The sequence below is a fragment of the Cetorhinus maximus genome, chromosome 8, assembly GCF_964194155.1.
Source record: "Cetorhinus maximus chromosome 8, sCetMax3.hap1.1, whole genome shotgun sequence".
In the NCBI taxonomy this organism is placed as follows: Eukaryota; Metazoa; Chordata; class Chondrichthyes; order Lamniformes; family Cetorhinidae; genus Cetorhinus; species Cetorhinus maximus.
The window spans coordinates 48423400-48437132 of NC_135886.1; the positions used below are offsets into that span (position 1 = coordinate 48423400).

Genomic DNA, 13733 nt, shown 5'->3' on the forward strand with positions numbered 1-13733 from the left:
AGGCTACGTTTGCTTTGGCAATTCATGCATGTGTCTCGTCATCAATATAGACAGCTTGAAAGTGTGCTGCTGAGATTCGTGAACTTATCCACTGTTGACTGGTTCTGGCCATGGACTGAAACCTTGAGCTCAAGATAGGCTTTCCAGGAGCTGGCTGGCACATTACTTCAGTGTTCGTCGTGCTGATTGTAAGGCAGAAGTTGTTGCATGCATTGGAGAACAAGTCCACACTACACTGCATATCCAGCTCTGATCTGATAACCAGTGCACAGTCATCAGCAAACAGGAAATTATGAAGAATGGCGCTAGAGACCTTGGTCTTTGCCTGGAGTTGTCTCAGACTGAGCAGCTTCCTGAAACATGTGATACCTGATTGTAATGCCAGGGTCACCATCATGGAAGGCATTAGAGAGCACGGCAGAGGAAAACATGCTGAAGAGGGTTGGGGCTAGCACACAGCTCTGTTTAATTCCATGTTTAACTGGGAATGGGTCAGGAGACTGACCATCCGAGCCACACATGAGCATGCCGTAATGGAACTGTCGAACCATTGTAATGAAGTTCTCAGGGCAGTCGAATTACCCTTTATTAGCCCTCACAGCTGACTGTGTCAAAGGCATTGGTCAGGTCAACAAAGGTGATGGTGAGGTCCATCTTCTGTTCCTGGCATTTCTCCTGTATAACTGTAAACACCATATCAGTGGTTCCTCAATCTTTTCTGAAATCGCACTGACTCTCTGGCAGCAGATCCTGATCGAGATGTTGCACTAAGTGGTTCAGAAGGATTCTGGGGAAGATTTTGCTGGCGATGGAGAGGAGTGAAATTCCTCTATAATTGTTGCATGATTGGCGAGTTCCCTTATGCTTGTATAGGTGGACAATGGACAATCTTTGTATTCCTGTGGATGGTTCCTTCCCCCCCACATAGATTGAAAGAGTTCAGCAAACTTCTTGACCAGGCATTGACCTCCAGCTTTGTCGACCTTACATGGGATAGCATCAGCTCCTGGGGCTTTGCCACTAGACAGGAATTTGATTGCATTTGTTGTTTCAAACAGCGTGGAGGTCATCAAGCGAGCAGTTGATGGCAACCTGTGGTAGCCTGTTGATTGCTCCTTCATTGAGGGATAAAGGCCAATTGAGGACGTGTTTAAAGTGCCGTGCCCATCTTAGTAGAACTTGTGCTTTTTCTGTGAACAGTGTTGACCCGCTGGCACAGAGAATTGTTGTGAACCAGCAGACTGGGGCCCGTAGATAGATTTCAGAGCATCGTAGAATCTCTTCCTATTTTTGTGCTCAGCATGTGACTGAAGTGTGCCTGCTTTCTGATTCAGCCAAGCGCCTTTCATCTCTCTGTGCTCGCATTGGACAGTGCTGCTGATGTTTCAGTAGTCATTTTGCTTGGATAGTGATGACTTGTCATTGAGGTAAGCTTGGTTTGACTAAAACAATGAGGTAATCCAGAAACTACTGGAGGAGAAACATTGCCTCTACATGGCAATATTGTAATACTACACGCAGAGTTAAAAATAAGTAAGAGATCCAATTGAGAGTTTAAGATGTCATTGGGACCTCGTGAGTAATATGAACCTGAGTTATTATTCCAGAATAAGATTATTGTCCTCAGGACCATGCATGGGGGCTATTGTTGCTTACCTTTGAAGGCCCAGCCTTTTCAAAATGGAGACCTCGTCTACAGAGCTGTTCAGTGGTTCCTCAGGAGCGCTATCTATGTGAGAGCGAGCACAGCGTGAGCAAAGCACTCATGATGTTAGAGAGGTGTCCACACTTATAATTTACACTTCAAAATAACATGGCTCACAGCATTAAATGTCAGAGATTTAATAATCATGCAATAATAATAATAATTAATAACAATAAAGCATACACTTAACAGCAGTTCTTATGACAAAACCAAGTGGGAGAGAAATTCATTCGTGTAATTCTGCTTCAAGTGATGCTTGCAGACCTACATCATTTCCCATGGGCAAATATACAGGGTGGTGGGGGCTGCTACATCTTCAGCCAGAAGTGCCGGGTGGATGGTCCATCTCAGCCTCCTCTGGAGGTCCCCAGCATCACAGACGCCAGTCTTCAGCCAATTCAATTCACTCCACATGATACCAAGAAACAGCTGAAGGTACTGGATACTGCAAATGCTATGGGCTCTGACAATATTCCGGCAGTAGTACTGAAGACTTGTGCTCCAGGGCTTACTGTGCCCCTAACCAAGCTGTTCCAGTACAGCTACAATGCTGGCATCTACCCTGCTATGTGGAAAATTGCCCAAGTATGTCCTGTACACAAAAAGCAGGACAAATCCAACCCGGCCAATTACTGCCCCATCAGTCTACTCTCAATCATCAGTAAAGTAATGGAAGGGGTCATCAACAAAGCTATCAAGCGGCACTTGCTTAGCAATAACCTGCTCACTGACACCCAGTTTGGGTTCCGCCAAGGCCACTCAGCTCCTGACCTTATTACAGCTTTGGTTCAAACATAGATAAAAGAGCTGAACTCCGAAGGTGAGGTGAGAGTGACTGCCCTTGACATCAAGGCCACATTTAATCAAATGTGACATCAAGGAGCTCTAGCAAAACTGGAGTCAATGGGAATCAGGGGGAAATTCTCTGCTGGTTGGAGTGATACCTAGCACAAAGGAAGATGGATGTGGTTGTTGGAGGTCAGTTACCTCACCTCCAGGACATCACTTCAGGAGTTCCTCAGGGTAGTGTACTTGGCCCAAACCATCTTCAGCTGCTTCATCAATAATCATCCTTCCATCATAATGTCAGAAGCGGAGATGTTCGCTGATGATTGCGCAATATTCAGCACCATTCGCGACTCATCAAATACTGAAGCAGTCCATGTTCAAATGAAGCAATACCCAGACAATATTCAGGCTTGGGCTGACAAGTGGCAAGTAACATTCATGCCACACAAGTGCCAGGCAATGACTATCTCCAACAAGAGAGAATCGAACCATCGCCCCTTGACATTCAATGGCATTACCATCACTGAATCCCCTACTATCAACATCCTGGGGGTTACCATTGACCTGAAACTGAACTGGACTAGCCATATAAATACTGTGGCTACAAAAGCAGGTCAGAGGCTAGGAATCCTGCGATGAGTAACTCACCGCCTGACTCCCCAAAGCCTGTCCACCATCTACAAGGCACAAGTCAGAAGTGTGATGGAATACTCTCCACTTGCCTGGATGAGTGCAGCTCCCACAACACTCAAGAAGTTTGACACTGTCCAGGACAAAGCAGCCCACTTGATTGGCATCACATCCGCAAACATTCACTCCCTCCACCACCGACACACAGTGGCAGCAGTGTGTACCATCTACAAGATGTACTGCAGAAACTCACCACTGCTCCTTAGGCAGTACCTTCCAAACCCATGGCCACTACCATTTAGAAGGACAAGGGGAGCAGATAGGTGGGAACGCCACCACCTGGAAGTTCCCCTCCAAGCCACTCATCATCCTGACTTGGAAATATATCACCGTTCCTTCACTGTCGCTGGGTCAAAATTCTGGAACTCCCTCCCCGACAGCACTGTGGGTGTACCTACACCACATGGGCTGCAGTGGTTCAAGAAGGCAGCTCTCCACCACCACCTTCTCAAGGGTAACTGGGGACAGGCAATAAATGCTGACCCAGCCAGCGAAGCTCACGTCCCGTGAAGGAATAAAGAAACGCATGCATGGCCTACATGGTGTTTCTCATTGGTATCATTGAAGAAAGCTCCACAGGAAGCGACTTGTGACACTGCCTGCCCTTGAGAATGCGACGAACAGCAACTCGATGCTGCATTATGCAAATGAATTTCTGCCTCCTTTGAATTTTAGCCAGATAATCCAAAAGAACATTTCTGAGGAACTCAGTGTACCCGGCTGGTCACTTTAATCAAATTCCATGATATCTGTTTTTATGCAAAAATGGAAATACCAGCAGGTCTTTTAATATTTAATTCCAACTTCTCCATGAGAAAAACTGCACTTTGCTGCATTACCTAATATTATTTCATATAAAGCACATTTTAATAAATTTCTTCCTTATCAATGACTTTAGTTTTAATGAGATTGTTGTAGATTGGTATAATTCCCCAATTCTCTTAGACAGGTGCTTACCTTCAAAGCCAACTTCCTTATAAATGAACAAAGCGATATTTACTGTCAGTCTATAAACTTTTCTTCAGAGCTCACCAACTAATTAAAGCTCTCTATTTTTAATTAGATTTATTGTCTAAACTGACCATTGCTTTCAGTTCAATCTTGGTTTAACAATTCAGTTATCACTGCCTCTAAGTTGATGTAGAAAGAAAAATCAAAAGCAGCCAAACATTAGAAGATTTCAAAGCCACCTAATTAACCATTACAGTGAACAAACCAAAATCAGGGCATTGGATTATTAGAGAAAAGGGCTGTATTAAGGAAAGGAATTGGAGATTGTAAGAAAGGGTTGAGTGCCACTTAACTGGAAGTGAAAGAGTTGCCCTGTATACTGGGATAGGGTTGGGAATTAATCTTCAAACTTAAGAGAACTGAACATTCAATGCAACAATTTTAAACAGCTAACCAAATCAGGTAAACATCCCCACCATTTTTGCAACAATCTCTAATTTTCCAATCCCTCCTTGTTAGATTGTTAACACTCAGCTTTAGTCCCAGGACATGCTGGCCAAGGCTTTGGGTGGCTGCAGAGCAAAATTGGCACCATCAATGTCTGCCCCTACTGGGCACAAAATGTCACAGAAAGAGGACTGATGGTTACAAAGACAGTCAGCTGGTGTGATACAAATAAATCAAAGGGGAAAGAGCACCCTAAGAACATCATAAGATATCCAAACATTGTAAAACACTTACCTTCTCCACTCTCGTCACTGTACCCCACTTGTTCTTCCACAGATGTTCTGGAATTGCATTGGACATTGTAATTTTCTGGGGTTATATCAGTTTCCTGGAATGGTTAATGAGAGCATGTTACTCCATACATTAATAGATGATGCAGCCTCCAGCAAGACCCCAGGCTAAGTTTTCAACTTGGTGCCCAGATATAAAACTTACATTTCCAATCTACCACCCGTTACAGAAACCATCCAATTTTCATTCTGACTGATCGAGAATGCCCCGTTTTATACCCAGGTGGCAAGTTGAAAATCTCTTCCGTTCCTTCATGTTTTTGTATATTGTGTAGGACTGGCATTTGCAGCCCTCAATCAGGCATGCTCCAACAGCTGTATGCTAACTCGTACAAAAATGACACCAATATAACTACCTCTAGCCTACCTCCTTGCCATCTAAGGCCCTTATGGGGCGACACAGCTCCATACACGCCTAAGCGCCCAAGTTGATATTTAGTGCTTCTCCTTTACTTGGCTGCCAGCAAAGGAAGATAAGAATAAGAGGTAGGTTCTCCCAGTCTCTACACAGCAAAAGAAAGAGAAAGAAAGAACTGGCATTTATATAGCACATTCATGATCTCAAAATATTCCAAAGCAATCTACAGCTAATGAAATATATTTGAAGTGTGGTCACTGTTATAATGTAGAAAACGTGGCAGCCAATTTGCACACAGCAAGCTCCCACAAACAAAAATAAGATCTTCTTTTTGAGTCCTCTTCCTGAAGGCAGGTCAGACATCACAACCTCCACCATGGATATAGTAAGGAGGCAGGTCCCAAATCCACCCCAGCCGGAACAGGGATCAAACCTCGAGCTGTTGGCACCAATCTGATCCATGCCGGCCCTCCAGCCAACTGAGTCAACCAGCCCCGCCCCCACCAAGGAGTCCGAGATGCTGTGGAAACATATACTTTTACATGCATGTTGTAGCCTGGAACTATGGATAGTGATGGTAGAGGCTTCAAATTCTTTCTATCACAAGGCTGACCAAGAATCTCTCCCGATTTTACCAGCTGCCATTGGTGTGTGTTGGAAGGGTTTACAAGTTGAGACTCAACCTGTTTGGCCACATTATGAACACAGCTGCAGTGGCCATCAAGTCCTGGAGTGGAACTTTAACCCAGAGCCTCTGGCTCAGAGGCAGAGGCAGCACCCACTGCACCACGAGACCTCCCGACAACAAGATAGTGATTAGATAATCTATTTTTAGCAATGGTAGTTGAAAGTTAAGCATTGGTCAGGGCACCAGAGTGAACCACGCTGCTGTTCTTCAAGCAGTGCCTTTGGGTCTTTGGTGTCCACCTGAGAAGGCAAACATGGCCTCAGTTTAACAACTCATCTGATATTGCAGCACTGGCATGCCAACTTAGGTTGTATGCTCAAGTCTCTGGCTGAGAGGCATGAGTGCTACTACTAAACCTTGTTGAAGGGTAAGTGTCTGGCCTCTACTTGCCAACTACCCAGATTGACACGATTGAAATCAAAAACTCCCAGTGCAAGGAATCACAGGTGCAGATCAACGCTCTGTGTTGAAGGTTTCTTAAGGGCAGTTCTAAGCAAGATATTAATTGAGGGAGCCTGACAAAAGTAAGTAACACTACTGCTTGAGGATGTGCTATACATTTCTAGTGCTGAACATAGAGGATGCTGCAGGGGTAGGGGGTAATGTAACTGAGGGCTCCTGATGCTGCTCTAAGGTACAAGCACAAAACTCCAGCACTTTGTAGTTTACTTGGACCTTGTCCTATGAGCCTCTTTAATCTTTTAGGGTAAGCCTTCTCAGATCTTTACAGGGGAATTAATGGAGGCACAGGAGGACTTTGGAAAGGGTGAATTAAAAAAGAATTAGGAAAGCAAAGAGGGGGCATGAAAAGTAATTGGCAAGTAACATCAGGAAAATCCAAAGATATTTTATAAATATATAGCTAATATAGAGATAGCTAAGAAAAGAGTAAGGCCAATTAGAAACTAAAAGGATAACGTAATTTATGGAGTTGGAAGACATGTGCATGAAAGAGGGAGCTGATAGAAACATTGTAGTTAAGAAGGAAGGGTGTGAAACATTGGATGGGATAAACACAGTAAGAGGAAATATTAAGGGATTTAGCATCTTTGAAAAGGGATAAACCACCGGGCTCAGATGAAATGCATTCCAGGCTGTTAAAAGAAACAAGGGAAGAAATAGAGAGGCCCTGATCATAACTTTCCAATCCTCTCTAGCTATAGGAATGGTGCTGGAGGACTGCTAATATTATACTGCTGTTTAAAAAGGGAGGAAGCTTGATTGAGTAAATACAGGCCAGTTAGCCTAATTTCAGTGTGTGCAAATTATTGGGAAAAAATTCTGAGGCGCACTATAAATCATCATTTAGAAAGGCACAGATTAATCAAGGACAGGCATGGATTTCTTAAGGGAAGGTCATGTCTGACTAACTTGATTAAATTATTTAAGGAGGTAACGAAGAAGTAATGTGTTTGATGGTGTTACAATTCACTCAGGGAGTCCAAGTTGCTGTGGTAACATGCATTTTTACATTCATGTTGCAGTCCAGAGAAATGAATAGTGATGGTAGAGGCTGTAACATTCTTTCCAACACTTGGCTGGCAAGGAATCTCTCTCACTCTTACCACCTAGCCATAGGCATGAGTTGAAAAGATTTGCAGGTTAACACTCAACCTGCTTGGCTGCATTATGATTGCTTCCTTGGCCATTAAATCCTGAGGTAGGACTTCACAGAATCACAAAATTACAGAATTATTATTGTACAGAAGGAGGCCGTTTGGCCCATCATGTCTGCACCGGCTCACTAATGGGCGTTATGTTATTCTCCTGCCTTTTCCCCGTAACCCTGCACATTGTTTCTAATTAAGTAATCATCTAATGTCCTCTTGAATGCCTTGATTGAACCTGCCCCCACCACACTTCCAGGTAGTGCATTCCAGACCCAAACCACTCACTGTATGAACAAGATTTTTCTCACATCACATTTGTTTCTTATGCAAATTACTTTAAATCTGTGCCCTTTCGTTCTCAATCCTTTTACGAGTGGGAGCAGTTTCTCCCTATCTACTCTATCTAGCATCCTCATGATTTTGAACATTTCTATCAAATTCCTCTTAGCCTTCTCTTCTCCAAGGAGAACAGTCCCAGCCTCTCCAATCTATCCTCATAACTGAAGTTTCTCATCCCTCGAACCATTCTTGTAAACCTCTTCTGCACTCCCTCCAACGTGTTCACATTCTTCCTATAGCATGGCGCCCAGAACTATACACAATATTCCACCTGAGGTCTAATTAGTGTCTGATATAAGTTCAGCATAGCCTCCTTGCTCCTGTGCTCTATGTCCCTATTAATAAAGCTCAGCGTACTGTATGCTTTATTAACTGCTCTCTCCACCTGCCCTGCCACCTTTAATGACTTATGCACATATAAACCCAGGTCCCTCTGCTCCTGCATATCTTTTAGAGTTGTACCCTTTATTTTATATTGTCTCTCCATGTTCTTCCAACTTAAATGGATCACCTCACACTTCTCCATATTGAACTTCATCTGCCACATATCTGCCCACTCCACCAACTTGTCTATGGGAGGAATTGTCCTAGATTTGTACTAAGTGCAGTAACGGGCATGAAAAAAGACATTTGGCTGCCAGCCACAATGGTGGGTTTTCATGCCATATCGTCCCCTTATTGGCCTCATTAATAATGCATTCACGGGAAACATACCAGATCACTGGCAGGTGGGCTCAGATTTACCTGCCACTCCGTGATCTCAGCACTTCCTCGCTCTGGGTGCCATATTTAAAGCACACCAGAGCGCAGCCTACTTCATGTCTACAGACCAGGACTGCTCCAAGCAACAGGTGGCCCCAAAAGCCAGGAAGACAGCAGGCCCCATATTTAGTGATGCCTCTCTGGGACACCTGCTGACGCTGCTGTGATGTCCTCTATCCCCACTCTGGCCACGGAAAGACCACTAGAGTCACCAATCCAGCCTTGGAGGTGGCGGCAGCAGTGGTCGGTGCCACCCAAGCACAGAGGAGATCAGCCGTCTTGTACAGGAAGAGGATGAATGTTCTCATTTGTTCTGTCAGGGTAACTCAACCACCTCATCACTCGCAACTCACACACTCGATCACACAATTGTCACAGCACAGACACATGTCCACAGCAGGAGAACTCAAGTTCAGCCGAGCTCCCCGGCACTTGGTGGACTGCTGGAGAAGAGGCATCTGTGAGGTCCGAGTCAGATGATGCGCTCTGGAATTGGCCTTCCAACTCATCGTGGAGAGTCAGCAGAAGGCAGGAGGAACATCACACAGAGCTGTTGGAAGCCCTCAACAGAGTGGTACGCGAGTCAAAGGCGTGCGTCCGGCTGCTCTCTGATGAAGTGATGCTCACATGTGCGCGTATGGAGGGCTCCATGGGAAGGATGGCGGATGCCATGGAGACCCTGGTCCAGCAGAACATGGAGAGGTGTGCAGACCTGCACTCCATCGCGGTAGCCATGGGTGAATTGCTGCAGTGGCAACATGAGAGGGAAATGGGGCACCTCGACATCACTCCAGGTACTCCTTCCGCTCAAAGAGTCAGGCTGGAAACATAGAAACATAGAAAATAAGAGCAGGAGTAGGCCATTCAGCCCTTCGAGCCTGCTCCGCCATTCATTATGATCATGGCTGATCATCCAACTCAATAGCTTGCTCCTGCTTTCTCCCCATATCTCTTGATCCCCTTCGCCCCAAGGGCCATATATAACTCCTTCTTGAAAACATACAATGTTTTGGCCTCAACTACTTTCTGTGGTAGTGAATTCCACAGGCTCACCACTCTCTGGGTGAAGAGATTTCTCCTCATCTCAGTCCTAAATGGTCTACCGTATCCTCAGACTGTGACCCCTGGTTCTGGACTCCCCCACCATCAGGAACATCCTTCCTGCATCTACCCTGTCTAGTCCAGTTAGAATTTTATAGGTTTCTATGAGATCCCCCCTCATTCTTCTGAACTTCAGCGAATATAATCCTAACGGACTCAGTCTCTCCTCGTATGTCAGTCCCGCCATCCCAGGAATCAGTCTGGTAAACCTTCGCTGCACTCCCTCTATAGCAAGAACATCCTTCCTCAGATAAGGAGACCAAAGCTGCACACAATATTCCAGGTGTGGTCTCACCAAGGACCTGTATAATTGCAGCAAGACATCCCTGCTCCTGTACTCGAATCCTCTCGCTATGAAGGCCAACATACCATTTGCCTTCTTTACTGCCTGCTGCACCTGCATGCTTACCTTCAGCAACTGGTGTACGAGGACACCCAGGTCTCGTTGCACATTCCCCTCTCTCAATTTATAGCCATTCAAATAATAATCTGCCTTCCTGTTTTTGCTACCAAAGTGGATAACCTCACATTTATCCACATTATGCGGCATCTGCCATGCATTTGCCCACTCACTCAGCTTGTCCAAATCACACTGAAGCATCTCTGCATCCTCCTCACAGCTCAACCTCCCACACACCTTTGTGTCATCTGCAAATTTGGAGTTAGTCCATTTAGTTCCCTCATCTAAATCATTAATATATATTGTGAATAACTGGGGTCCCAGCACCGATCCCTGCGGTACCCCACGAGTCACTGCCTGCCATTCAGAAAAAGACTCGTTTATTCCTACTCTTTGTTTCCTGTCAGCCAACCAGTTTTCTTTCCATCTCAGTACACTACCCCCAATCCCATGCGCCTTAATTTTACACGCTAATCTCTTATGTGGGACTTTGTCAAAAGCCTTCTGAAAGTCCAAATAAACCACATCCACTAGCTCCCCCTCATCAACTCTACTAGTTACATTCTCGATAAATTCCAGTAGATTTGTCAAACATGATTTCCCTTTCGTAAATCCATGCTGACTCTGTCCGATTCTGCCACTGTTTTCCAAGTGCTCAGCTATTAAATCTTTTATAATGAACTCTAGAATTTTCCCCACTACCAACGTCAGGTTGACTGGTCTATAATTCCCTGTTTTCTCTCTGCCTCCCTTTTTAAATAGTGGGGTTACATTAGCTACCCTCCAATCTGTAGGAACTGTTCCAGGGTCTATAGAATCTCGGAAGATGACCACCAATGCATCTACTATTTCTAGGGCCACTTCCTTAAGCACTCTGGGATGTAGATCATCAGGCCCTGGGGATTTATCGGCCTTCAATCCCATCAATTTCTCCAACACCATTTCCCTAGTAATACTGATTTCTTTCAGTTCCTCCCTCTCACGAAATCCTGTGTTCCCCAACGTTTCTGGTATGTTATTTGTGTCCTCCTTTGTGAAGACAGAACCAAAGTATGTATTTAGTTGGTCAGCCATTTCTTTGTTCCCATTATAAATTTCCCTGTTTCTGACTGTAAGGGACCTACATTTACCTTCACCAATCTTTTTCTCTTCACATACCTACAGAAACTTTTACAGTCAGTTTTTATGTTTCCCACAAGCTTACTCTTGTACTCTATTTTCCCCTTCTTAATCAATCCCTTGATCCTCCTTTGCTGAATTCTAAACTGCTCCCAATCCTCAGGTCTGTTGTTTTTTCTGGCCAATTTGTATGCCTCTTCCTTGGATCTAATATTATCTCTAATTTCCCTTGTAAGCTATGGTTTGGCCACCTTTCGTACTTTATTTTTGAGCCAGACAGGAATAAACAATTGTTGCAGTTCACCCATGTGTTCTTTAAAAGTTTGACATTGCCTATCCACCGTCATCCCTTTAAGTAACGTTTCCCAATCCATCATAGCCAACTCGTATCTCATACCATTGTAGTTTCCTTTATTAAGATTCAGGACCCTAGTCTCAGAGTCAACTACATCACTCTCCATCTTGATGAAGAGTTCTATCATATAGGGAAAGGAGGGGGAGTGGCAGCTGGACACCCCTGGGTCATCCACTCAGGAATCTCAGAGGCTGTCCTCTCCATCTGAGTCCCCTTTGCCTGTGACCCCCTCAACCTCATCCTCTGTCACCGCAGAGGGAGCAGCTGGCCCACAGGAGGGCAGACAAAACAAGCTGAGGCCCTCAAGGCCTCGGCTTTCCAGAGGACGCGCACCAAAGTCACCAGAGGCAACAAGGCCAACCATTGCACAGGCTGTCTCCACCCCTGCTGTGGATGTCAAGGCAGCACCTAGGAGAAGTGGTAGGCCTAGAAATGTTAAGAAATTCTGACCACAAGTGGTCAGTGCATGGGTGAACACATTTTGTCACTTAATAATCTGAAAATATATTTACTTTCACTGAATAACATGTAATTATGTCTTTCAGCTTCATTGACAGACTTTGTGAGTCCTTGCCCTACAACCCCGCCTCCACTAGCAGTTCAGCTGCACGCAGCAAGATGATTAATTCTGGAGGGAGAAGTGTGTGTCTGGCAGGGCCTTTCAGAGCCTCGTGCGTGCACACTCCCACGCATGAGGAGTCTTCATGCATCACACTCATCTCACTGCCCTGAGCATTTTCAGTGCTGCCTGCTGGGGTTCTCTTTCAGTTGTCAATCTGAGCTGAGCTGCATCTCCACCCACCCACTGATCACACTCCCAAGCAGCAGCTGTGCCCGTCCAACACGAGGCTCCGCTCACTTTCCATTTGAAAACCATGGTCGTGGTCAAGTTTTTGATCAGCTCCCCCATCCTTTCCCAACCCCCGCATCCTTTCCCCCATCGTTGTGGACCTTCCACCTCCCCACTGTCACCTGCTAACCAGAACCCTTGTCTTTCCAGGATGTCCAGGTGAATGTGCATATTCCCTACCTCTCGGAGAACCCCACCCCCATCCATATTGACCTCCCCGACCTCTCCCTTCCCATCCCCAGGATCCATGTCTGCCTCCGGGTCCCCACCAGCCACGCTCGCCTCACCTTCTACCGTTACCGATGCACCCTTACCTTCCCACCCTACTGGGCTCCCTCTGCTGCCTCTCACACTCACCATTCCCTCCTACCATGCCCACTCTGAGTTCACTCCCCAGGAGATAATCATTGACTCCTCAGACCCCTCCGTTGTATGTTCACCTGGACATCCCCCCTCAACCCCCGGTACCTTCATTCCCCCTTCCTAGCCTCACCCCCTGACATCTTCGATCCCCCCTCCCAACCTCACCCTCACCCCGGTACACCTCCCTCTCCCACTCACATCTAGACCTTTCTCTCCCACCCTGGCAATACATCTTCCCCTCCCACTCACAGCTAGACTTTCCTTTCCCCATCCTTGGCCTCCATGGTCAGGACCGTGATGTTCTGAAGCAGACCCAAAGCATCAATGGGGACCTCCTACTTTCCGTGAGTGGAGGAGTCATGTCCATGAGGATCCACCAAGCGTGCGATGCACATGTTTTTCCAGGGTCCAGTAGCTGTAGGGCTCTAGCATCTTCTGCTCCTCAGATGTCCGCGATCTGAGCAAGGCCCTAACGGTAAGTTCTGACTTCTGCACGACTCACTTGTCCCGACGTGTTCTGGGCCGGCATGTTTTCCCGCCGGCGTTACGATAAATTGAGCACTGGGGATGCGATTCTGGTCGGGCCTTACTTTGCATCCCATTCACGGGATGCAAATCGCCGGCCTCCAGCGGAATTCGCGTTCCGCCGTGGTGGACACCATCGATTGATCCCGCTGTGATTTCACACATGGCATGAAACTGATTTCTGCCCCTCACGCTGAATTCTCCCCCCCACCTCCACCCGTTATGACGCCCACTGCCAATAGGACCGGGCAATTCCGCCCTACGCCCTTTTGAAGTTCTACACCGTCCTCCTCACAGTTTACAATGTTTCCAAGTTTTGCATCATCCACAT

The 13733-nt window shown here is 46.0% G+C and overlaps 1 protein-coding gene across 1 annotated transcript in view; it reads right to left on the minus strand.

Annotated features, from left to right (window-relative positions):
• The window catches only part of LOC144684087 (uncharacterized), a 98241-nt gene that overhangs the window by 55582 nt on the left and 28926 nt on the right, over nucleotides 1–13733 (minus strand). Inside the window, exons 4-5 of the mRNA XM_078547801.1 lie at nucleotides 4877–4970; nucleotides 1657–1729 (exon numbers count right to left, since the gene is read on the minus strand). Of these exons, the coding sequence (XP_078403927.1) occupies nucleotides 1657–1729; nucleotides 4877–4970 (167 nt within the window). The remainder of the gene's footprint in view (nucleotides 1–1656; nucleotides 1730–4876; nucleotides 4971–13733) is intronic.